Consider the following 26,963-nt stretch of genomic DNA (forward strand, 5'->3'; position numbering starts at 1 on the left):
TGGATTGGTGTCAAAACAGTGAATTTTGGTTACCATCTCATTGTTGTACAAGTGGGTCCTACCCAACTACTTTTGATTGTCTATCATTCCAGATTACAATGAAACAGTATGACAATTGCAACTGCAGCTGAGACAGGTCACACGTTTCTTAACTACAGACTGTCCAGGTAGCCCACTTTTTGAACATTCATGATTTAGAAAACTGAGATTTCATTGATAAGGATCATACCTGATTCCATCTAGATGGTGCTCATTTATCTGATATTGGTCTAGACTTGTTTAACTTTCACTTGGCATTTTATGTACAATGTGTTTTATGACTTTCACACCTTAACAAGTTTTAGTATTTATTAAATTAGGCATGAAGCAGATTTGCTTTACATAACTCATGACAGCAGCAAGCTGTTATTTGATGAGCAATGAGCAGTTATGTAGTAAAGTTTAATTTGACTTGTTTTATATGATTATTACAAAAGTTGCCTCTGTTATTTGTAGATCACATTTTGTGGCAAATCTCCCATTTGCACAGGGTTAGCTGACAGGTAGCAGTTACACCTTTTGGCCAAGAAGGGGTGGGGTCAGTTTTCTTTCTGGTGGATGATTGCGGGCCTGCCTTTCCTCCTGACGGGTAACTGCTTTCCATCTTCATGGTGTTGAAGTCCTATTAAGAATCTGAGTTTGAAGGGCTCCACTATGAGTTCCTGAGAGAGAACTCTCAACGCAGAAATCAACAAATGTAAACTCAACAAAAACACACATGACAAAAGTGTAGGCAAAGTCACATAAAATCTGTTTTTTTTGCAGGAAGCATGTTCTCTGCACCCACACATGGGGGACTATACCCTGCACACTGCTCTTACTTATCTATATACCATATTGAGAAAAGGAGATCTCACCGAATATGGGTAAAAAATGACTCACAAAACCATGTTTGCGCTAAGTTCAGAAACCATTCCAGGGCGTGCACTTCTGTCAGTTTCCCATCATTTGATTAAAGTTAGACCACTTGTAGAGATTCTTTGTGAAGGTAACAATGACTGGGAGGGAGAATCTGCCATCAGTGGAGTACTTAGTAGGAAGCCTATTAGGATTGCATTTGTGGTATTAATTCAACAAAAAAAATAAGACAGATAAGATGTGATATGCTCCAAGCTTGTATACTTTATTTTTCAGACTGCCCAACAGTGAAGAATATCAGGCTATTTGATTCTAAACTACTGGTCCTCTGAGGGTGAAAATGTGTTAAGTATTTGAAGAAGTATTATATGTTATAAGGACCCCTTATTCAGAGAAAATGAATGCACTATACACTTGATCTAGTAACTACTAATAACCTAGACATATCAGACGTACACTGTTTCACAGACTCATCATTCTCTTTCGGCTTTTCCCGTTAGGGGTCGCCACAGCGGATCATCTCTTTCCATTTCTTCCTATCCTCTGCATCTTGCTCTGTCACACCAACCGCCTGCATGTCCTCTCTCACCACGTCCATAAACCTTATCTTAGGCCTTCCTCTATTCCTCTTACCTGGCAGCTCCATCCTTAGCATCTTTTTCCCAATATACCCATCATCCCTCCTCAGCACATGTCCAAACCAACGCAATCTCGTCTCTCTTGCTTTGTCTCCAAACTGTCCAACATGAGCTGACCCTCTAATATACCGATTCCTAATCCTATCCATCCTAGTCACACCGATTGCAAATCTTAACATCTTTAACTCTGCCACATCCAGCTCTGACTCCTGCCTTTTTGTCAATGCCACTGTCTCCAACCCATATAACATAGCTGGTCTCACTACACTCTTGTAGATCTTCCCTTTCACTCTTACGGATACCTGTCTGTCACAAATCACTCCTGACACTCTTCTCCACCCATTCCACCCAGCCTGTACTCTCTTCTTCACCTCTCTTCCACATTCACCATTACTCTGAACTGTTGATCCCAAGTACTTAAACTCGTCCACCTTTACCAACTCTACTCCCTGCATCCTCACCATTCCTCTACCCTCCCTCTCATTTACACACATATATTCTGTCTTAGCCCTGCTGACCCTCATTCCTCTGCTCTCTAGAGCATATCTCCACCTCTCCAGAGTCTCCTCAACCTGATTCCTACTCTCACTACAGATCACAATGTCATCTGCAAACATCATAGTCCACGGGCCTCCTGTCTGATCTCATCTGTCAACCTGTCCATCACCACTGCAAATAAGAAAGGACTCAGAGCTGATCCTTGATGTAATCCCACCTCCACCTTAAATGGATCTGTCACTCCCACTGCAGTCCTCACCACTGTCACACTACCCTCGTACATATCCTGTACCACTCTTACGTACTTCTCTGCCACTCCCGACTTCCTCATACAATACCACAACTCTTCTCTAGGCACCCTGTCATATGCTTTCTCCAAGTCTACAAAGACACAATGCAACTCCTTCTGACCTTCTCTGTATTTCTCCATCAACACTCTCAGAGCAAACATTGCATCTGTAGTGCTCTTTCCTGGCATGAAACCATACTGCTGATCACTAATCATCACCTCCCTTCTTAACCTTGCTTCCACTACTCTTTCCCATAACTTCAAGCTGTGACTAATCAGTTTTATCCCTCTGTAGTTACTGCAGCTCTGCACATCACCCTTATTCTTAAAGATAGGTACCAAAACACTTTTCTCCACTCCTCAGGCATCCTCTGACTTTCCAAAATTTCATTAAACAATCTAGTTAGAAATTCCACTGCCATTTCTCCTAAGCACCTCCATGCTTCCATTGGTATGTCATCAAGGCCAACAGCCTTTCCATTTTTCATCCTCTTCATAGCTGCCCTTACTTCCTCCTTGCTAATCTGTTTCACTTCCTGATTCACTATCCCCACATCATCCAACCTTCTCTCTCTCTCATTCTCAACACTGTTTCACAGACTAATACTCATATATACCTCACACCAGCTTCATTAGCTGAGTATAATTATAATATTGAAATTTAAAAAAAAAACTTGATTTTTAACATTTCAACAGCATTAAACATATTATGCTGAGTCAATAGTTCATGAACTTTCATTGCATTAAGTTGACAGGTTCAACGGTTTTCACATTCTTGAGAATCTAGGATACAGGAGCATGGTTACTTCAGTGGTATCTGAAGATGAGTCTGAAGTTTAATCTTGTGATGATAGGATCTTTTTTGACATTTCTGATGTATATTTTCTTGACATACCTTTTAACATTGTATTCATACCTCACTGGCTGCTTCCTGACATCTTCATGTTATATTATGTCCATGGAAATTGTCCTTTTGCCTCATTAAAATCAGACTGTCTCGCCATTCATCCTAAGCAGTTTCTCTTGTTAAGTCTTCTCACATTTCCATTTGAAGTTCTCACAACAAATAATATTGGCAGCACACATTTCAAAAAAACATGCTTTAGTTACTTCTCAAGATAACGGCTGAATTCTCTCTCTATATCCTTTATTCAGATTGGAATGAGGCCTGGCATGTGTCTAATATCAGAATTACAATCTCATCTCAGTTTGTTTTAGTTTCTGACAAAGGAATGATGCTTATCAGTTTAATTACCACTAATAAATGTGCAAGTGAAAAATCAACACATAGCAGTACAGTATTTCTATGTTCCATTAAAACAGTGTGACAATAACTGTACCACACAGTGACTTATACATCAACTGAGTCAAGAATGGTTCTTTTGACATGGCCATCTGAGAGTGCATCATTAAAATTTGAAGTAATATGAAAGAACTTGAATTGAAGACTATGGACCACTATTTTACACCAAAAAATGAGCTCAACAAAGCACACCAACCAACAGCACAATGCTTAACTCTGCTTCACTAGTAAGCAATACACAAAAAACAGCCTGAAACCACTTCTACCACCAGAAGGAAACCAGTTATGTAACTAATTTAAAAGTAAAACACTAATTCAGCAATAAAACTGTGCAAACTGTGTCAATTTACTTGCAGTTAAACAACTTGAGAAAAAGTCATTAGCTTGGTATTCATGGCATCAACATATTGAAGTCAGATCTGTTTTTAGATTGTCATAAATTCAAGAGTTTTACTCAGAGTGTAGCTTCATTTCACAGATGAGAGGCTCGCCATGCTGAAATGCCATATTTAAAGCAAACACCTGCATCAAAAATGATCTCAGCAGATCACTCCTACCAATAGCAATGCACTTTCTTCCTCAATAGCAAGCAACATTCAAAATGCAGCCTGGCTTCACTTTTTCAGCCATCAGAAGAAAACCATTAACTTAGTTCATTAGCAAGTCAATAGTTCAGCAATAAAAAGTGCATATCGTAACAGTATACTCAAAATTAAGCAATTAAAGCAAAAGTCACTTAACCTAGTATTCCTGACTTCATATTAGTACAGCCATATCCAATTCTAGTTTGACACAAATGGTGTATTTAGCTTGGTATGTAGCTTCCTGTAGCAACAAGACAGACAGACAAAAGAGAAAATGCTACAGTCTTCTAGTTTATCTTTATTTCAAAAATTGCTTACCTTGTTTTCCTTCTTGAAATTTGCTTGCTATTTCTTCTACACATTCTGAAGGAAACCATCCAGTTCTACCTTTGATTGTGCCTTCCCAGAAACCAGCTTCCCCAATGCTAAGAACTGAAAAAAAAAAAGAAATTAATAGAATTATTAATACTTCAGTTATTTACAATTCTGAATTTTGTTGCTCTTGTTGTTGCCATTATTGAGAGGTATACCGTATAATATTATGTTTCCATTGTAATCTGCTGTCGGACACTTACTACTGCAGAATTATTCTTAGTACATTATGTATTTAGTTCCAAAATGGCAGTCATGTAGGACTGAGCACACAAACTAAGGAAGTCTAGATACTCAAAAATAAAACTTCTTTGTTTAGGATGCTCCAATTTTTTTCATAGAATCAGAGAATAAATGTGTTTAAAAATAAATTTTCTATCTTACAATGGTATTAGTTCAGCATGCAAGCACTACTAATCTTCAAAGTTTCAATACATTCTCATACATTCTAAAAGTGCTATTCCTACACATTGTGTGTCATGTAGAAGGGCTGATATGCCACAGAATGACAAATGAAAGCCATACACTTTGATACAAAATGGTAGAAAATGGAGCAAGACCCTGTGTGTAGCCTTACCACATTCTGTAGCTACAGAACTCCAGGGATGGGATACATAGACCCTAGCTAGGATACTACAGGGTTCAGAGCCACTGTATCAGTGCTATATGGACTCTATCTCTGATTTCAGAGATCTTCATTCCCTGTTGATATATCCATGCACAACATATTACTGTTAAATTAAAAAAAGAATTCATTGGTTGCTCATTAGGAAAAACTCCACAAAAAACAGAGTTTCCTATGGTATGGGCAAACAAAACAAAAAGCTACCACAGCCAAACCTCTCCCGAGCCCACTTTGATAGAAGCTTCCTCAGCAGCAGCAAATTCCCTCATTATCATAATGTGGTTATGACCCCAGCTCTGCCATCGAGCAGAATACACAAGGAATAGCAACTTGTAAGGTATCTTATACTACAATAAATAGCTACTGTATAGCTGATCACTACTGTGCTTTGTAGCCCTGGCAGGCTACAGTACACAGTGCTTCCCTCTGTCTGTAGTACCATTCTGCATAGTATGCACAGCTGTACACTATTCACAAATGTAGATCACTTTTGTACACTGCTTTTTATTTAGATAATGCAATAATGCCACTAATGTCAGAGTAACAGAAACAGTATGCAGAATGCAGTTTTATGACCGAATAATATGTTTTTAAATACCCAAGCAAATGTACACTTTCTAACCCAGATACACTGACATGTTTCAGGTATCAGTGACATTAGCCAGCTCACAGACACTAATGGTCAAAATATCTTGAGGTATGTTTTATGAACTCAAAATACAACAACGTACCTTCATATTTCTTATAGCAAAAGCACTACTCAGTGGATGTAAAATAATCACATTCATTTGCATCTTTTCAGTTCAAGATCCATGGCAGTTACATTTTAAACTTGATTGTATGAAAGATCCATGGCAGTTTATTATGCTGCAGTGAAGAGGTAGACTCGTTATTCATACGGCATCATCTGTACATTAACATCCTGCTGAAGAATATTCATTCTCCAGTCGGAATGGTGAAGTACAAGTGAAGTACCGATCACCCATTCTACAAATAAATTTTTAGGAATCAACCACTTAGTGTCTATCTTGTATGCTTTGATGATATGACTATATATGACAAAGTGCATATGTACTGTAAATGTACATTTAATTCAAAAGTCATGTGATCTAATCACAAAATAATCTTAATTGAATCATGTTTCATCTAAAATATTATAACAGAAAATAATCCTCCAAAAGTCCCACCACACCCCCTTACTTAAATACAATAACTTTACTAACTCTAAATTCAAATGTTTTTACTCAATATTCAGCAACTTAAGCAAAAAACATGTGAAACCATGTACTCTCTCTTTATATATATATATTTATGTAAGTATATAAATATATGTGTGTGTATATAAAAAAACAAACAGTCCACTTCAGCAGATTACTTCAGAAAAGTATATCTATTTTTCTCTCTCTCTCTATACATATATATATATATATATATATATAGATAGATATATATATATATATATATATATATATATATATATATATATATATATATATATATATATATAGGTACTCAAAGATATAGATACAAAATATATCATGCGATTTAGTCGAGTTTGTAGTTTGGTTGACTAAGCTGATGATCAACAGGTGAGTGACACTGCACAATTTCTGGGGTTAGGGAATATGTCCTTATCCCACGTTTGTATGCTCTTGGAGTTAGTATGTATAATTAGAAGGGGTTAGGGGCAATGTTTTTTTTTTTTTTTTGAGTTTTATAAATAAAGAAAAGTTTGCATGCACGAAGCTGTACCTCAGCATATGCATATTGGAATGTCAACAAGAGTGTTTTAGGTGGCTGTACTGCATAACGTGTGTGTGTGTGTGTGTGTGTGTGTGTGTGTGTGTGTGTGTGTGTGTGTATATATATATATATATATATATATATATATATATATATATATATATATATATATATATATGTGGACCCCTTCACTACACCAACACGCCATAAAGCCGACACCCAAAACACCGACAACAAAAGATCAACAACACACAATACAGACAACGCACAAAACCGAACACCATAACACCTACACCCAAAACACCGACACACAAAACGTAAACTACACATTACACACAACTATACATGCACTAACCTTAACCCAAACCCTAACTCTAAGGTCTGACACAACCGCACACTTACCCTACCCGCACCCTAACCCTAACTCACTTAACCCACCCCTAAACCTACAGTCCGTCACTATCGCACACATACCCTACCTGCACCTTAACCCTAACTCACTTAACTCACCCTTAAACATATAGTCCGTCACTATCGCACACTCACCCTACCCGCACCCTAACCCTAACTCACTTAACCCGCCCCTAAAACTACAGTCCCTCACTATCGCACACTTACCTGTCCGCTCCCTAACACTAAATCCCTCACTCTATCGCACACTTACCGAGTCGCGCTCACACCTTGCCCATGTCGGTGTTTCGTCCGTCGGGATCTCACCTTGTCGATCATCTGCGTCGTCGGTCTTCTCGTCTCCTTCTGTAGAGTGTCGGCCTTCTGGCGTGTCGGTGTACTGAAGGGGACCCATATATATATATATATATATATATATATATATATATATATATATATATATATGTATACATCTATATGTTTCCATCTCTATCTCTCTCTCTATATATATATATATATATATATATATATATATATATATATATATACATACACACACACACACATATATATCTACACACAAACACACACACACTATATATATATATATATATATATATATATACACACAGATATCTCTCATATATGCCTATATATATATATATATATATATATATATATATATATATATACACATACACATAGATATCTCTCATATATACCCCCACCCCCCTTACTATATATACTAACTCCAGGATCACAGTTTTTGGATGAAATGAGTTTCAGTCAAATGAGTTTTCAGTGAAGTGAGCTTTCAGTGAATTCTGCTCAGGCAATTCATTTTCAGTGAAATGAGGCTTTGACAAAATGAGTTTCAGGGAAATGTGCTTTTTAACAAAGTGTATATATATATATATATATATATATATATATATATATATATATATATATATATGTGTGTGTGTGTGTATATATATATATATATATATATATATATATATATATATACATTGAAGCAAAATAAAAAACACAAACATCAGCTCACACTGAGTATGGGTGTCCTTCAGGGCTGCATCCTGAGTCATCTGCTGTTCACCTTGTTGATGCTTGACTGCATGGCTAAGCATGAATCCAACAAAAATCATCATGTTCGTGGATGATACGACTGTCAGGTCTTGTCAGAAATAGTGATGAAACAGCCTAAAGGGATGAAGTGCAGCATCTGATAGGCTGGTTTGACAGCAACAATCTGGCCTTAAATGTAAGCAAGAACAAAGAATTAATAGTGGACTTCAGGAGGACTGAAGAGATACATCAACCTCTGGAAATTAAGCGGGTGGCAGTAGAAAGAGTCAAAACATCAAGTTCCTGGGAGTGCACAGCTCAGATGACTTATCCTGGTCAACTCATATTAGCCACACAGTGAAGAAGGCACAACAACGTCTACACTTCCTATGGAAACCGAGGAAGGCAAACGTGTTTCAGTCCATCCTCAAAGCCTTCTACAGGGGGACCATCAAGAGCATCCTCTCAAATAACATCATAGTTTGGTATGGTAACTGCACAGCATCTGATCACAAGGCTCTCCTAAGGTTGGTGAGGACAGAGAAAAAAGTCTTTGGTTCCTCGCTCCCATCCATGGATCATCTGCACAAGATTCGGTGTGTGGGAAGGGCTAGAAAAATAATCAATGATCCCACTCACCCATTCCAATGGCATGTACTTCCCCATTTCCACAGGCAGGCGATATCACAGCTTACACTGCAAAACATCTAGACTGAACAAGAGTTTCTTCCCTCTATCTATAAAGCTGTTGAACTTGAATGCCAGATATGACAGAGAATAGATCAATATGCCACTTGTTATGAAGTATCAGATAAAGTAATCACTCTGGCAAATTGCTTTAATAACTGGTACAGCTAGCCTCAATTTTTATGCTATTTTTTCCAAAATGTGCAATAGTCAGGAGTGAGTCACCACTCCATACATATGAATATGAACTTCATAATATATCATACTACAACTGATGAAGTGCAATATTCTAAGCAATCACAATGTGAAGTCATAGTCTTGCAATACCTATAATACTGTCTAATGACTTCCTGTCCAACTGTGGTAATTTATTGTGTTTTAATATCTTATTACTGTATGTGCATTAGTCTTATTGTCATTAAAACTATGTGTTCACTATTATGTCTTGCACAAGGACCAAAGCAACATAATTTCATTCTGCTTGCACTGCTGTATATATCTCACCGACAAAAAATTTTACTTTGACTATATATGTATGTGCGTGTATGGCAATATCTCTCTCTCTCTCTTTCTATATATATATATATATATATATATATATATATATATATATATATATATATATATATATATATATATATATATATATATATATATATATATATATATATAAAGATATATCATCAACCCCCTTTTTCCCATTTTTCTACATGGGATCGGGGTATCATGTTAAATGTCGCCAACTCTCTTGATTCAGTGTAACACTCCTGCTTTCTTCAACACTCATGCCTGACTGTCGCAGATCTTCTTTCACACAATCCATTTACCTCTTTGCTGGATGTCCTCACTTCCTCTTACCTTCTTCCTGTCTGTCCCAAATCTTCTTCACCAGATTGTCTTCTGCTTTTCTGCATGTGTCCAAACCACCATAATCTGTTCTCTTTGAAATTTTCTGCAATTGGAGCTACTTTGGCTTCTGCTCTTATGTCCTCATTTCTTCATCTGTCCCACAGTGTGCATCCTACCACCTTTCTCAGGCACATCATTTCCATCACTTCTAGCTTCTTCAACTGCTCTGCCTGTACTGGCCAGGTTTCTGTACCATACAGTAGTACTGGTCGCACCACTGTTTTGTACACCTTACTTTTCAGCTTCTTTGGCATTCTTCTGTCATAAACTGCACCTGATACTCTATGCCAGTTGGCTGCAGCCCCTCTGATTCTAGCTTTGACCTCTTCATTTAGACTACCCTTCTCCTCAACCACCCCTCCCAGATACTTGAAGCTGTTTACCCATTCCACTATCTTCCCTTCTATCTCTATTCTCAGCTTCTTCTGATTTCCCCAATTTGATGCCATTGCCGCCTTCTTATCTGTGCTTAATTTCATCCCATGTGCCTTCAGATTTGCATTCCATTCCCATATCCTTTGCTGAAGTTCTAGTTCAGAGTCTCCCTGTACTGCCACATCGTCTGCATTCAGCAGCTTTGTTGTTCTGTCACCTCCAGTCTGTTTGCTAATGTAGTCCATCACCAGTATAAACAGCAGTGGGCTCAGAGTCGAACCCTGATATATACCCACTCCCACTGGGAACCCCCCCCCTCCACACACACACACACACACACACGTGTCTATGCATACATAAACATATATATATATATATATATATATATATATAGATATATATATATAGATATATATATAAATATTTATGTGTGTGTGTGTGTGTGTGTGTGTATTCAACCATGTATGTACTCAATCAAAAAAGCACTTGACCACCTATGCATTTCACTCTGCTGATCCAAAAATTTTGAATTTTGAATGTTTGTAAAGCCAGGACAAGCAATCAAATAGTCATATGATTGCTGAATGCTGGCATTACTGAATGGGAAGTTGCATAACAGCACTAATTGGTAATTTGCCCTTTCCCCAATGTTATGCAATCTTGGAGTTGGTGTGTGTGTGTGTGTGTGTGTGTGTGTGTGTGTGTGTGTGTGTGTGTGTGTGTGTATGTGTGTGTATGTGTGTGTATGTGTGTGTATATGTGTGTATATATATATATATATATATATATATATATATATATATATATATATATATATTATATAATCTGTCTGTATGTACCTATAAATACGTATAGTTTCATAGGTTCATAGGTAGGTACTAGGCTATCTGCCCAAAGGCATTTATAAGCCTAGCTGGAATGTGTTGGCTTTCGGCGCCCCCTTAGATTAGTTCCCTGTACCTCTGTCCAGCAGAGCTATTGAAGTGATTCCTGGGGTAAACTTTCTGTTTCCCACCCACTTGTCAAAATTTCTCTTGAAGACGGATAGTGAGGAGCTCTGCCTAATGTAGATTTGAATCTTGTTCCAGAGCATGGGAAGTCTCTGGGACAGGAATCTATCCCTCCAGCACGTCCTATTTATTGTTGTGGTGAGGTTTAGATCTCTGGAGCATGTGGTTTGAGGGGATATTGTTTTCTTTAGGTGGAGCATGTCCATCAATTCTGGGTTAGACATGGCCTTGTATGTCAGGCAGAGATCGCCTCTGAGTAGGCGGTATGCAACCGAGTACAGCTGGAGTTTCTTCAGTTGCGCTGCATAGGGCATCTGCTTGAGGCCAGTGATCCTCTTGGTGAGGTACTTCTGTGGTCTTTCCAGTTGTTGCAGGTGTCTTGTAAGGTACATCCCAAAAGGGGCACTGTACTCTATGATGGGTCTGATGAGTGATGCATAGAAGGGCCCGATAACCTCTTTCGATCTGGATGCAAACTCTTTTGTAATTAGGTGGGGCACATAGAAGGATTTTCTAACCACTTTGGCAATGTGATTATCAAAGGAGAGGTTACTATCTACTTGGGTCCCCAGATCCCTTATTACATCTTCTGTATTTAGGGGACTACCACCTATGTGGTAGTTTGTGGGTACTTTGTTTTCTCCAAAGGGGATAACTATGCACTTTTTGGCATTTAGCTTGAGGCCATGGTTTTGACACCAGGTATCTGTCTCAGTGAGACCCTTTTGGAGGATGTCTGTGTCAGCTGGAGAGTCAGTTATAGCCCTTAGTTTGCAGTCGTCTGCGAACTTGGTCATCCATAGTCCTCGTGTGCTTGCCTATATCTCTGAGAAGTATATGCTGAACAGGGGGGGGTCCTAGGACTGAGCTCTGTGGAATGCCACTTGTAACTGGTTTAGAGTCAGACCTAGCTCCTGCAACTCTTACCATGTGGTTTCTGTCCATGAGACAGTTGGCAACCCATCACATGATGTAGAGGATTATGTTCAGGCTGGTGAGCTTGTCTATAATACCTGAGTGGGGAATGCTGTCGCATGCCTTTGCAAGGTCTAGGTAGGCTGTGTGAATCACCTTTCCCTCATCTATAGCCTTGGTAACTGTCTCAAAGAAGTCCACCAGGTTTAGGAGGCATGATCTGCCCTTAACAAAGTCGACCTGGGTGGGGTCCAGTGTTTGGAGGTTCCCAATGTCTCTGTTAATGAGATCCATGATGATGCCCTCCATAGCTTTGCAGACCAAGCTAGTCAGGCTTATAGGGTGATAGTTCCCGGGGTCCATTGTGGCTCCACCTTTGTGTAGCGGAATAACTGTTGCTGTGTGCCACTCTGTGGGCATGTAGCCTGTGGAGAGGCTGTGTTTAAGCAGTGTGTTTAGATGAGGGGTTAATTCAACTTTTAGCTCGTGTAGGACGCAGCCTGGGACACCGTCCAGTCCCATTGATGCTGTGTTTTTGGCTTTGGAGAGGGCTGTTTTAACCTAAGTGTCTGTGATTTCAGGGGCACTACATTCTTCTGATATAGTTATGGGCCCTTTTGGGGGCCTATATGTATATATATATATATATAAAATTGACACTGGATGTTCATAGGTTCATAGGAGATTACTAGGTTAATGTCTTAACTGGCCTCTAAAGCCTATCCAATATAACCCAATTTTACCCATTATATGGTCCCTAGTGCAAGAGTATAGTATAGATTTGTACCTATGCATTGAGTATCTTAAAGATTGCCTAGTCCATAAGGGACATAGGCGCTATCCCAGTTATAAATTTGCAATTCCCCATCCATTGAGCCAAACTGCATTTGAAGAGCACCAGGAAATGGCTCTACTTAATGTGAACAGGAAGCCTGTTCCAAAGAACTGGTAGTCTCTGAGACAAAAATCTGTCCCTTCAGCATATTTTGGTTGAGTCACTGACTAAGCTTAGATCCCTAGATCAAGTGACCCTTGTGCTGTTTGACTTGCAGATATGTAGCAGCTCCATCAGGGCTAGGTTTGTGACTGCCTTGTAGGTCAGGCATAGGTCAACCCTTATAGTCGGTAGAAGTAAAGGGATGGGGCTTTTAGTCTTTCCATATAGTTCTTGTTGTTTATACCCTGTATTTTCTTTGTGAGGAACCTCTGAGGTCACTCCAGCTGCTGTAAGTGCCTAGTCAAGTACATGCCAAATGGTGCTCTGTACTCGATCATTGGTCTAATAAGGGCTGAGAAAAGTGGGACTATAATTTCCTCAGATCTTGATTCCATACCCTTATTTATAAGTTGTGCCACATAAAAAGACTTGCTCACCACTGTGGACATATGGTGGTTAAAGTTCTGGGTACTATCTATTTGTGTAACTAGCTCTCTCACTTCTGAGTCTACTCCTAGGGATGTACTTGTGTTGTTGCAATTTGCAGGGATACCTGACTTCCCAAAGTGTATAATAATGCATTTTTTTCACATTATGTCTTGGGCAATGGTTCTGGTACCAACCATTTGTCTGATCTAGACCCTCCTGGGGGATATCTATACACTGGGGGATTTAATGATTGCCCCCAGCATGCAGTTGCTGGCAAACTTTGTCATCCAGTGTCATTCCGCATTAGCCTTGACTTCAGAGAAGTATTTTCCAAACAGGAGTGGTCCCAGCACTGTGCCCTGTGGCACACCACTAGGAACTGGCCTCTTGGTGGATCTGGATTCACCCATTTTAATCACACGTGTACTGTCCATGAGACAATTGGCTATCTGGTGATGTAGGGATTTATGACAAGTTTTGTGAGTTTATTTATAATACCTGATTGGGAATTGTGTCAAATGCCTTGGCCAGGTTGAGGAAGCCAATATGTACTGTTTTACTGTCATTCATGGCCTTAGTGCATTTTTCATAGAAATCCACCAGATTCAGTAGGCTTGACTTGCCCTTGACAAAGCTAAAATGGGTCAGTTCCAGTGTTCAGGGGTTTCCTATGTCATTATTTATCAGGTCCATGATTATGCTTTCCATGGTCTTAGATAGGAGTAGTCAAACTTATGCATCTGTAGTTTCCTGGGTCAATAGATGGCCTTCCTTTACTCTGCGGGATGACTGTTGCTGACTACCACTCTATCAGGACAAAGCCACTCTGGAAGCTGTGGTTAAATTGAGATGCTTATGGGTCAGTTAAGTCCTCATTTAAGCTGCTTAAGGGGCAACCTGGTATATTGTTAGGCCCCATCGAAGCCATATTTTTAGCTTTAGAGAGCGGCAGTGTAGTGGTGGAGAGTATTTCTTGGGATAAAACTGGGGGTGATGGGGAGGTGAAATATGAGCTGAATGTTTTGGCCAGCAGATTTGCTATATCTTCCAATGGAGTATAGGTGATCCCATCAACAACTAATTCCTCACATTGTTGGGTATCACCCTTAAGATTGTGGACATAGCTGAAAATGCCTTATAATCATCCTTAGTTTTGGAAGCTATTTTTACTTCAAAGTCTGCTTTCAGAAACGTGACTAGTTCCCTAATTCACTTGTTTAGACTAATGAAGGTCTTTTTGCTCTGCTGTGCACATTCCCTCTTACATCTTGACAGGATTTTCTTTCTTTTGTTGTACAACCTACTAAAACCAGGGGTCCACCAGTGCGGCTTGTATTTCAATTTGAACTGGGTTTATTTTGGCCTGGTGCTGCTGTTTCTATGCAGTTCTTTATATGGTTATACAGGGCTTCCTGTGTACACCTCTGCATAAGCTTCTGTTTTTTCTGGATTTGGAGAGCTTGGAAACTAGCTCTGCCATCCCTTAAAAGGGATGAATTTATCTTAGAGAATTTCTTAAAGTTTTTTGAGTTAGGTGGGGGTACAAATTTTACCTTTATTTCAAGGAAGACTGCTTTGAGATCTGATCTTACAGTGAGGACATCACACTAAGCACTCTCCCATATTTGTGAGTACCAGATCTAGCATATTTGTTCCCCTAGTGTGAATGCAGACTAGCTGCTCCAGGGCATTTGAGGTTACAGTCAAGAAACCTTTGGGCCTTCATGTTAGTGGTCATGTATGCCTCCCAATTAATGGTGGGGTAGTTATAAATCACCCTTGAGTATGGTAATGGTCTGGATGGTGAGTGATTCTAGTAACTTTATTTATGATGTATGGGTTTTCTGGTTCATTTTTGGGCACCTGTAGCTAGCAAGAATATGGTAATGTAATTTTGCCATGGTTAGTTGGACGTGGAGTATCTCACGCATGTCATACTGTTTGACCAGCCTTGAGATATGCTTATCCTTTACATAGATAGATACATCGCTGCCTTTTGCGTTTTCATATTCAGTGTGTTATTGGAATATATGAAATGCATTACAGCCATGCACTCCTGGAGTGCTTTATGTGGCTTTGTACCATGTTTCAGTAACTGCACAGACATCCACATTCTCCAGGGTAAGGAGAACTTCCAGGGAGTGCAGTTTATTTTTATGATGGAAGGCTTGTCTGTTTGACAATGCCTAAAAAAGCACTATAGAAGTGGATATTATTTTGGCCAACATCCAAAAGCCTACAGGTGGACAGGTGAAGATCATCCGTGGCAAACCAGCATGGCCTGTCAAACATGTCATCCCAGGCTGTCAAGTATTAGACTCTTCGGAATGGCACCAGTAGCTAAGCCAATTGTTAAATTCAATCATTTTCTGCTGGTATTGTGGCATCATCCTTGGAGACAGTAGAATGCTGCTCAGTGTTACGCTCATACTTGTCTAAGACACATTGTGAGAGCTCACATCAGTGAGTCACAACAGTCTCCTATGACCAGAATATTCAATTGCGGAGTGTTTCATCTTATGGGCTTGGTAGTTGCGGCACACTGAGATGTGGCTTTATGTGTTGTGATAAGAATTGTTGTGTGCAAGCAGAGTTTCTGGGGACTGTGCTTCAGAGGCCTTTGATTTTGGGTGAGATACAGGTGAGCACGTCCACATATGTGGGGCTGTGAGTGTGGTCTTTTGCGGGTGCAGTGAGTGATGTCTGTGAATTGCTGCAACCTGTCTATTGCTTTTTGTGCCAGTATGTGAGAGTTTAGCCTTGAGTGTCAATGTGTAACTAAATCTTTCACATACTGTATTTGTCTATTCGAGAATTAAGTGGTTCTCAGTGTATATAAGGCAGTTGTTACATTGCCTCAGGATTCCTATGTCCACCATGGTCGATGCAGAGATATCAGGAAAGTGCCCATTCATTGCTGCAGGTCTTAATGTGCATTTGAAAGGATAGGCGTCTAGGGTGTTTATAAAAGGATGACGGAAGGGTGCTTATTTCATGTAGTCTGCAGCTTACCTAACCAGCAATGCTGCCGAGCAAGAAATCAGATGTTTACTGAGAAACAATTGTCCTGAGTGCTACAAGAAGGTATATCACAGTATGCATCTGCACAAGGCACTGACACAGCTCTGTGAAAATGTGCCAAATTTATACCAGCACTGGAATACAGAAAACTGACTACTGATCCCTATGCCCAATAAAAGACAGACCAGGTAAACACCTACTGCCACTACATGAATAATCTGAGTCCTCCTAATGTAAGTACACAGTAAAAGTGTGTATGGAGTGAAATACTACCATAAATAAACTTAAAGATACAGCAGTGTACTTTAAACAGCTTATACAAATGTGATTATTCAATAAAAGTACTTTGCTTTGTAGACATGATCCAAAAACCACTTAACTCTGTAGAATTTATAATGGCATTAAAACAAGGTAAACTGATTAGTAAACCTTCCAGCCAATAAAACAACTACATGCAGGCATCTCTAGTATGCTTCCCCAACCTAAACAGATCACACTACCACCCACTGCCACTAAATGGAAAAACACTGCCATCTTGATGTACAAACACAGAAAAGTGTTTGCTAGTGGGTAAAAATACACTACTTAATCCAACAGCTGAATAGATAATGAATTCAGAGCAAGTAAATTAGTAGAAAAGACAATGGCAGGCAAAATAAACTTTTTTCAAAATAAGAACAAGGAAAGACAAATAAATAATTCAAGAAATAAACAGCATTGTAGAAAGGCAGGAACTTATAAAGCTCAATTTAGAGTAAGGGTGGGCAACTAATATCACCAAGTTTAAAAAACAGATCAAAGAATGGGAGGGCTGGTGGGAAAAATAACTAACAGGGAGTCACCAACAGTGCTTGTAGTTTTTGCAGGTCTTGAGTCTTTTTCAGAAAAGACAAAGACCCAGAAATTCTCTATGTATTTAAATATCACTCAAGAAACAAATTAATCAATGAAAAACAAAAATATGACATGTGCAGCCTAGGTAATTTAAGTGTCTAGCTGCCATACAGAGCAAAAACACCAAGTCAACCAGATTTCTTAAAACAGAAAAGAAAATGGAGCAGGAAAAACAAAAGCAAGGGGGTGCAAGGGTTCTTGCCTTGTGCAAAAATATATGCTTTAGGTATTTTGCTTTGTTTTTCATTCAGCTGGTGATCTGAAAGTTGTTCTTAATAACTTGCAGTTTTATATGCAAAATTTTCAATATATGGACATTCATTCATATACTTGTACATATATGTATATGCAGTGGCAATGGCCCAACAGGTAGCATACTTGACTTTGGTGCAGAAGGTTGTGGATTCATTTACCACACCAAGTAGATCAATTACTGACACTGCAGTGCAGCATAAGGGGGAGCTGCAATCCTCATTGTTATGATGAGATGTTAAACTGAGACCCCATCAGCTTGAGTTGTTTGCAGCTCAGGTGGATGTAAAAGATCCCACAGCCCCTATTAAAAACAGTAAGGGATTTTTATTTACAACTTATTTACAATACAAAAATTTACATATTTAGAAAAAAGAAATAACATCTCATACTTTAACTCTCCAAAGAAAATAATTACATTTCATTTAGACCCTCACACTCTTTTGTTCCATAACTGCCATTTAATTTTCTTTACAATACTCAGTGGATTCCATTTTCCATTAAACACAACCTTAATTAACCTTTCATACCATATCATCCAAATTATACCAAATATTTTTGGTTCCCTATTAGAAGACCGAAGACGCATCCATTCGAATGCATCTTGGTCAAACTCAAAAGATGGAAATGGCAAAAGATCGAAGCAGCATTTAAGCAAATTCCTTCCCTGGAAGCAGAATTTGCTTGGCCACTTCATTACTTTGCCATTTTCGGCACTGTCGTGCATTAAAGTGTTTTTTTTTTTTTTTTTTTTTGGAACAGCAATTTTTTTCCCTAGGAAAAAAAATCGCTGTTCTGACAGTTCGAAATTGTAAGCTTTTGCTTGCATAGGGTCGATTAATCACCATTCGTATTTTAAGCATTCGGTGATATAATATAGACCCATATGTTTTATCCACATTCTTAACATATTCTTTACTATATTGTCTATAAAAACATACTTAATCATGTCTATATCTACTTATTTATAATTTTGCTATTATTTAACTATTTTGTTTTCTATTATTTTTCCCATAAGTTTTTAACTCTTTTTACATGTCAAAGAAATATGTACACAAAAGATACGACTTACTGTAGGAAAAATGCCACAGAATCACCAATAAGTGTCTGATCACCTCTATATTAAAAAAAAAATGTTTATTCCACAGAAAATACGAACTATATATGCCTTATATTTGAAAGTTGGCGCCAAAATACTGGCTTGATTTTAACATTTACTATTTGTATTCTTTAAAGCAGTATCTGCATATAATAATTCCATTTACTAAACTCATTCATTTCATCTAAAAATATATATAAATTTAAATACAAATGTTTGTAAAGTGCGCTGCCTGCAAATATATTATAAAATCTGTTAAAAAATCCATTATAAAATCAAAGTCTTCACATTCCGACAATATTGTTAAAAATATAAAACTATAAAAATTCGAATGCTGATAAAAATAGAAACAACTCATCCTGCCAGTCACCCACGACATATAAGTTAACATAAATGCATTATCACCCTATAATATAACCCTAATGTTGAATAATGGTATGAAAATGCATACTTACTACACACATATACAAATTATGTGTGAAAAAAGTCTCCAAAATACACGGATACTTGAAGGCATGTATCCGTCGTAATACATTGACACCTAACACTATCCCTAATAAGATACCTATACAGATAATGGGTCTGAGTGATCCATACAAAGAAACTGTTTCATAGTACAAATAACAGTGTATTATAAAGTGTAGAAATGATACACTGTGTTAAAAATAATACTGTCTACCTCTCAAATGACCAAAATATGTACCACTATTAAGCATATTGTAGATAAATGAATATGTACAGAAGAATATGTATTACTTCCTTAAATGTTAACATAAAAATAAACAAGTTATAAATACATTGTAAATATATTGTAAATCAATTATCCTATACGTATTCATAATGCTAATTCATCTCCAATATAGGCTTGCAAGAAATGTAGTCATTAAGCCCAGGTGGAGTTGTCGCATCCAAATATAACTGCCACCATACTTCCTTATAGCTTAATGCTGTCTTGTAATCATCAATGTCATTGATCTGTTCTTTTGTATCCCCAAACAGGCAGGACTTGAAGACTTTTGTAATAGTATTATGAAACATTCAGATCTAAATTGGGATGAAGTATGTCTAGTCTTGGAATGTATGAATATAGTGTTAGACAACAAACTTTGAGGGTGAGCACTTCAGGCAGTCCGGGGGGGGGGTAGCTATGGGAGCAGCTTGTGCCCCCATATTTGACAACCTGGTCATGCTAGACGGGGAGGATTCCATCTTATTCCCCAGTGCACACTATCAAAGTATTAAACACTATTCCAGATTTTTGGACAATATATACATATTATGGAATGATAGTATGGATAAGTTTGATGAATTCATCCAATTTTTAAACAATAGTAGTCATTTTCTCAAATTCACATTTTCCCACAGTTATGAAGGAATTGCATACCTAGATACACACATTTATAAATATGAAGGTGGTTTGAAATCTAAGATATATCGAAAAAACACTTTTTCTAATGACTACCTTGAATATGATAGCTTTCATCCAGAAAAGCTTAAATACAATATTTTCAAATGGCAATTTATACGAGCCGTACGTATGACCTCAGATTACAATAAATTGGTTGAAGAAATCAAATTTATAATGGGTATGTTTCAGGAGAGGGGGTATCCATTGGATATGATGCATGATGTGGGACAATATACTATTCAAGAATGGGGGAGAAAATATAAACCACTATTAGGATCAGGTAGTGTTAACAACCAGGTACAAAAGTCTACCACAATTTTGAATAACAATTTTAATGAGACAGTTCAACATCAGAGATCTCTTATTATTTTATATAGCCCAATGGCTAGTGAAGTGATTAATATTATAAATAAATATTGGTATTTGTTGTCAGGAGATCCCCATTTATTAGATGTAATGGGCACTAAACCAGGAATAGTTTTTAAGATGGGACAAAACATTAAAAGGTACTTGGAGCAACATAATGTAGGTATAACTGATGGAGAGAACGGAATAGTTCAACACACTACAAAATGTAGAACATATAACCAATGTAGATATATATTGGAAAAAGAACAAGTGGTTATGCAGAATGTATTTAAGCCAACAGTTAGATTTATTAAAGGAAATTGTAACACAGAAATGGTGATATATATGGCCAAGTGCAATAAATGTGCAAGTTATTATGTGGGTAAGATGGAGAGATGTTTTAAGAAATGGATTTATGAACATATGTACAGCATCAGGAGGAAGGATCCCACTAATGCATTATATAGACACATTGAAAAGAAGGGAAATATGCACAAATTTAAATTTGCCATTTTGGACACCATTAGAAAGGATCCCAGGGGAGGTGATTACAAGACAGCAATAAGCTTTAAGGAAGTATGGTGGCAGTTATATTTGGATGCAACAACTCCACCTGGGCTTATGACTACATTTCTTGCAAGCCTATATTGGAGATGAATTAGCATTATGAATACGTATAGGATAATTGATTTACAATATATTTACAATGTATTTATAAATTGTTTATTTTTATGTTTACATTTAAGGAAGTAATACATATTCTTCTGTACATATTCATTTATCTACAATATGCTTAATAGTGGTACATATTTTGGTCATTTGAGAGGTAGACAGTATTATTTTTAACACAGTGTATCATTTCTATACTTTATAATACACTGTTATTTGTACTATGAAACAGTTTCTTTGTATGGATCAGTCAGACCCATTATCTGTATAGGTATCTTATTAGGGATAGTGTTAGGTGTCAATGTATTACGACGGATACATGCCTTCCAGTATCCGTGTATTTTGGAGACTTTTTTCACACATAATTTATATATGTGTGTAGTAAGTGTGCATTTTCATACCTTTATTCAACATCAGGGTTATATTGTAGGGTGATAATGCATTTATGTTAACTTATATGTCGTGGGTGACAGGCAGGATGAGTTGTTTCTATTTTTATCAGCATTTGAATTTTTATATTTTTATATTTTTAACAGTATTGTCGGAATATGAAGACTTTGATTTTATAACAGATTTTATAATATATTTGCAGGTAGCGCACTTTACAAACATTTGCATTTAAATTTATATATATTTTTAGATGAAATGAATGAGTTTAGTAAATGGAATTATTATATGCAGATACTGCTTTAAGAATACAAATAGTAAACGTTGAAATCAAGCCAGTATTTTGGCACCAACTTTCAAATATAAGGCGTACTAGCATTAACAACAGTGTTCTGATGAAGCCCACTATCCGGTGGGTGAAAGCGCTTAACCGTTTATGATTTTCACAAAGTGTATATAGTTCGTATTTTCTGTGGAATAAACATTTATTTTTCAATATAGAGGTGATCGGACACTTATTGGTGATTCAAAGAAGTATGCTCCATTGTCTCCAATTCCCTACAATACAAACAAATTCTCTTATCAACTTTTATATAAAGGATGTTTCCTTTAATAGGCAGCATATTAATTTGTAATCCCCATAAAAAATTTTGATAGATCACATACTGCATGCACCATTTATGTCTTTGTTTTATTGCTTTATTGTTTCTTCTGCTAAATGTTCCAAAGGATACACACAATACGTTTGCCTCATGATATTCTTATACCAATTTATTATCATCTTACTTTATCTAATCTTAATTTCCACATTTTTATTTTATCTTTATTTTATCTTGGCACATTTTCTATTTCTTCTTTAATTTCATTTATTTTCTCTTTTATTCATTTTAATTGAATCACATTCTTTTTTATACTTTTCTTTAAATATATTTACTTCCAACATATTCTCATTTTCACTTATCCTTCTCAAAAACGTTTATAAATTTAAAGATGTTCCATGCACCATCAGGTTCAATAAGCCCAAACACCCTTTATCTTTTTACAAAACTCCTCTCATAACTGGATTTAACCTAGATCTTCAGATAAATTTAAAAACAGTTTCAATAAACTGCTTTTCCTTATCTCTTGAGAGTATATATACACTAGCTAAATATATTTTCCCATCCATATTGTATTTATTAAGTATACCTACTCCACATAATCTAAGTCCTTTTAAATCTCTCAAAATCTTCTCCCATTGCTTCTTTATTATACCATACCCTCCAAATTCAATTCCTAGTGCCAGTATTATTTCTCCAAACAGTACACCTCCCAATTCTTTATTATCACCTACGCCATTACATTTTTCTTAGTTACTATTCATTCCAATCTCTTGTAATCTATTAAATACATTCCTAATTACTTTTTCCAATTCTTTTCCATTTTTTGCTGTCAATATTATATCATCAGCACAACACATAATAATAGGATATTTTATCCCCATTTCTTGAATATTCTCACCCAGTTCCTTATTTAATCCTGTTAGTACATTATTCATAACTACTGAAAACAAAATGCCACTCATTGGGCATTCTTGTTTTATACCTCTTCTCATTTTTATTCCTTCACTAAACCAAGCATTTACTAAAACAGTAATATTAGTATTTTCATATACTTCTTCATACAGCTTTTTGGTTTTTATACTAAAATTATATTCTTCCATTAATTGCCAAAGATTATTATGCTCTATTGTATCAAGTGCTTTATTTATGTCAACCACCATTAGCTTTAATTCTGCTTGATCTTACTTAATATCATCTACTATTTCTATAAGTATCATTAATAGTTAATTAGTTTTCCTCTGACCCCATAAATACCTTCTTCTATTATATAACACAATTTACCTTCTAATCTTTTTTGTATTACTTTCATAAACAATTTATAATCACAGTTATTCAACATTGCAGGACTCCAATTTCTTATTTCTTCCCTTTCTCCTTCTTTCATATAAATCTAATCACCCCTTCACATATTTTTTTATTTAACCATTCATTAAATACTTTTATTAATATTTCTTTTTTGCAATAACATTCAATTTGCATACATTTGATAACTTTTATGGTCCAATCCAGCTGATGTATCTACATTAACAGTTTAATTACTTTCTCCATTTCTGCTACTATAATCTGTTGTTCCAATTCTTTATTTCTTCTAAAAACATTTTATCTTCCATGAACTTTTCCTTTTTAACACTTTTCTAGTTACCATTCCTTTCATATATGTCACTACAATATCCAATATTTTAGAGTTCTCATTTTCAACTCTGATGTTATTATTTTTCATTCCCCTTATTATGCCACTCTCATCCTTTAAGTACTCAAATATGATGATACTTCTTTCCCTGTAAAAAGGATTTTTGTCTATGTAATAATTCTTTAATTTTCTCTTTATTGTTGTGATAAATTTATTCTTCTCTCCTAAAATATATCCTTTTATTTCTATTTAAAATGTTCAGAACATCCTTCTGAATTAACCCATACTCCTTATCTTTTAGTTTTTTTTCATCCTCCCATATTTGATATACCGTTTTACACTTCTCCTTAAATGTGATCTACTATTCTATCAAGTTCCTATATGAAAATCTCAGTTAAATGATCCTTCCATAATTTTATGTCTTCCTCACCATCCCAATTGCATTATGTTTTATTAATTCTCTTAATTCACTTCTCTATCTTAATATACTCATTATTTCATCTATCTCAATCAATATCACTAAAAAACTGTCTCTATTACTTGTTCAGTTATAACTCTTACAGATTTTGACAACATAAAATAATCTGTCTGAAATCTTCCTCTCTATGTGTTTTTACTTCAATTCCATAATTTTAAATTGCCATATTTTACCTCTTCCATTACTTTCTTGCCAGTCCTATAGTTTTGCTTTTTCTTTCTTAGATTACAATTAATATCTCTTATTACTATATTGATATTTACTATATCAAAATTTAATATATATAAGAAAATAATTTCTCCTTTTCTATATTGCTATTATTCTATAGACTTTCTTTTCCCATCTAAAATCTATCATCAGCCTACCTAATTTAACGAAGATATAATCTAAACATTTTTATTCCTTTTCTATATAATACAGCAATTCCAGAACTTTCATATTCCAAATTCCATATTATACCACCCATCCATAGTGTTTATGTTTATTCTCTTTCTTCTTTATTCAAAATCCTAATATCCAAATCACACTTATTTCACCATTTTATTATTCTTATTCTCCTAACTAAACTTTTAATATTATTAACATCTATTGATAGTAATCTAAGATTATTCGTCACCTTTTTGTTTTACTCTGCCAGAAATTATTAAGTATCCATTCCCTTTCTTTTTAGCTTTTATTCCCAACTGCTTACATTTTCTTTTCCTATCTTTAACTTTTCTAATTATATTTTTAACCACTTTCCAGTGCACATCTTCTTCATCACTGGGCTATGTACCACTTTCCCTTTCTCCTTCCCCTTTTTGAATATTATCTAAACTTTCTTCATGGTGTACCATGCTACATTTTCATTCCTCTATTTGTTGTTCCTCTAATTGTATTATTTTACTTTCCTTTCTATTTTACTGTTCAGTTTCACATTTTAACCCCCAGTCCTTCTCACAATCCATCCATATAGGTCTAGTTTGCTTACAACAAATTTATTTATAGCTTTTAGCATTATGACAAATTTCCCCACATAAATAACACCTTTCTTATCTCAGTTATTCACAAAATGTCCCTCTTTCCCATAAAAGCATGTCTTTAGTTGTCATCAGTATTTAACATGAACTCTTTTTTCCATCAATATAAATTATACTTTGAATATGTACAATTTTACCATTCTCCGTTTCCAATATAATACAGTCTGAAGCACCTGACCAAAGTCTTCTGTTATCAATAATTTCTGAAATATATTTCACTTCATTACAACACTTTTTAAGTAAATATTTTAACTGTCTGTCTTTCAGTCTCTGTTTGAAGCTGTATATTGATTTTTTTCTGCATTTCTCAAAAACAGTGTCTTTAACTACATAATTATTACAAAGATTTTTTTTTCTATTCAGAGTTTTTTTAAAAACAGTTTTAATTTTTCAGCAGTCTCATAAAATGTCACAATATGTCTCTCTATTTATTAGAATAAATGCTATTATGTTTTGTGCCTTTGCGTCTAAAGGCACAACCATCTTGTCCATAAGTTCATACCTATTCAACTCAATTTCTTTACAGTGAATTCTCACCACATGCTTCTTCTTTCCAACTTCTTCCATTTGCTTATTCTCCTTCTCTGCTTCATTTTTGAGAGCCTACTATTTCTTCTTTGGTTTTCTCTATTATTTCACCCCACAAAGCTTTTTGCCCTGTCCCTGATTTACTCTGTTCCAATAAATTTTGTAATATATCATCCCACAACTCTCCCAATTGGAGGGTTGTAATTATAACTTCTCCTTCCCTCTTTGACCTTTCAAACAATTCTTTGGAAGATTTCCTCAGAATCTTCTATTCAATTTTCAATTTCGATAGCCCATAAACATTTTCTTCTCTCATTGAAAAATGCCTCTCTTCCAAAAATCAGCATTTGCCTCAGCTCCACTCCCTTTTCTCCATTTTTGCACATGAGTCTCCCAGATGCCTCCATGCTAGGAAAAGACAATCACACTTGTTGGCTGTACACGCTACAAGTGCTTTAAAAGAGTAGGGCTTTTTACTGATATATATATATATATATATATATATACATTACATATTATTTACATATTTATATTATTTACATTATTTAAAATCTATTTACAAATCTCCATACATTATAGCCTTCAATTTAAGCATTTCCCTTCCAACTTTTTTATCCACAAACAAAAAATTTTCTCCAAAATCTTTCTAAATGTCCATTTTCCATTGTATTTAATTTCATTTAGTCTCTTGTTCCATATAGTCCATCATCTTCTTTCAGCTGTTCCCGTAAGGGGTCACCACATCAGATCACCTGTTTCCATTTCTTTCTGTCCTCTGCATCTTGCTCTGTCACACCAACCACCTGCATTTCCTCTCTCACCACATCCATAAACCTTTTCTTAGGCCTTCCTCTTTTCCTGTTACCTGGTAGTTTCATCCTTAGCATCTTTTTCCCAATATACTCAGCATCCCTCCTCAGCACATGTCCAAACCAACATAATCTTGCCTCTCTGGCTTTTTC

The 26,963-nt window shown here is 36.2% G+C and overlaps 1 protein-coding gene across 1 annotated transcript in view; it reads right to left on the reverse strand.

Annotated features, from left to right (window-relative positions):
* The window catches only part of SHANK1 (SH3 and multiple ankyrin repeat domains 1), a 3,668,399-nt gene that overhangs the window by 1,869,320 nt on the left and 1,772,116 nt on the right, over positions 1 to 26,963 (reverse strand). The window contains exon 12 of the mRNA XM_044059396.1: positions 4,528 to 4,641. Coding sequence (XP_043915331.1) covers positions 4,528 to 4,641 — 114 coding nt within the window. The remainder of the gene's footprint in view (positions 1 to 4,527; positions 4,642 to 26,963) is intronic.

This window comes from Protopterus annectens, chromosome 17.part0 (genome assembly GCF_019279795.1).
Source record: "Protopterus annectens isolate FY-2018-M chromosome 17.part0, PAN1.0, whole genome shotgun sequence".
Taxonomy (NCBI): domain Eukaryota; kingdom Metazoa; phylum Chordata; order Ceratodontiformes; family Protopteridae; genus Protopterus; species Protopterus annectens.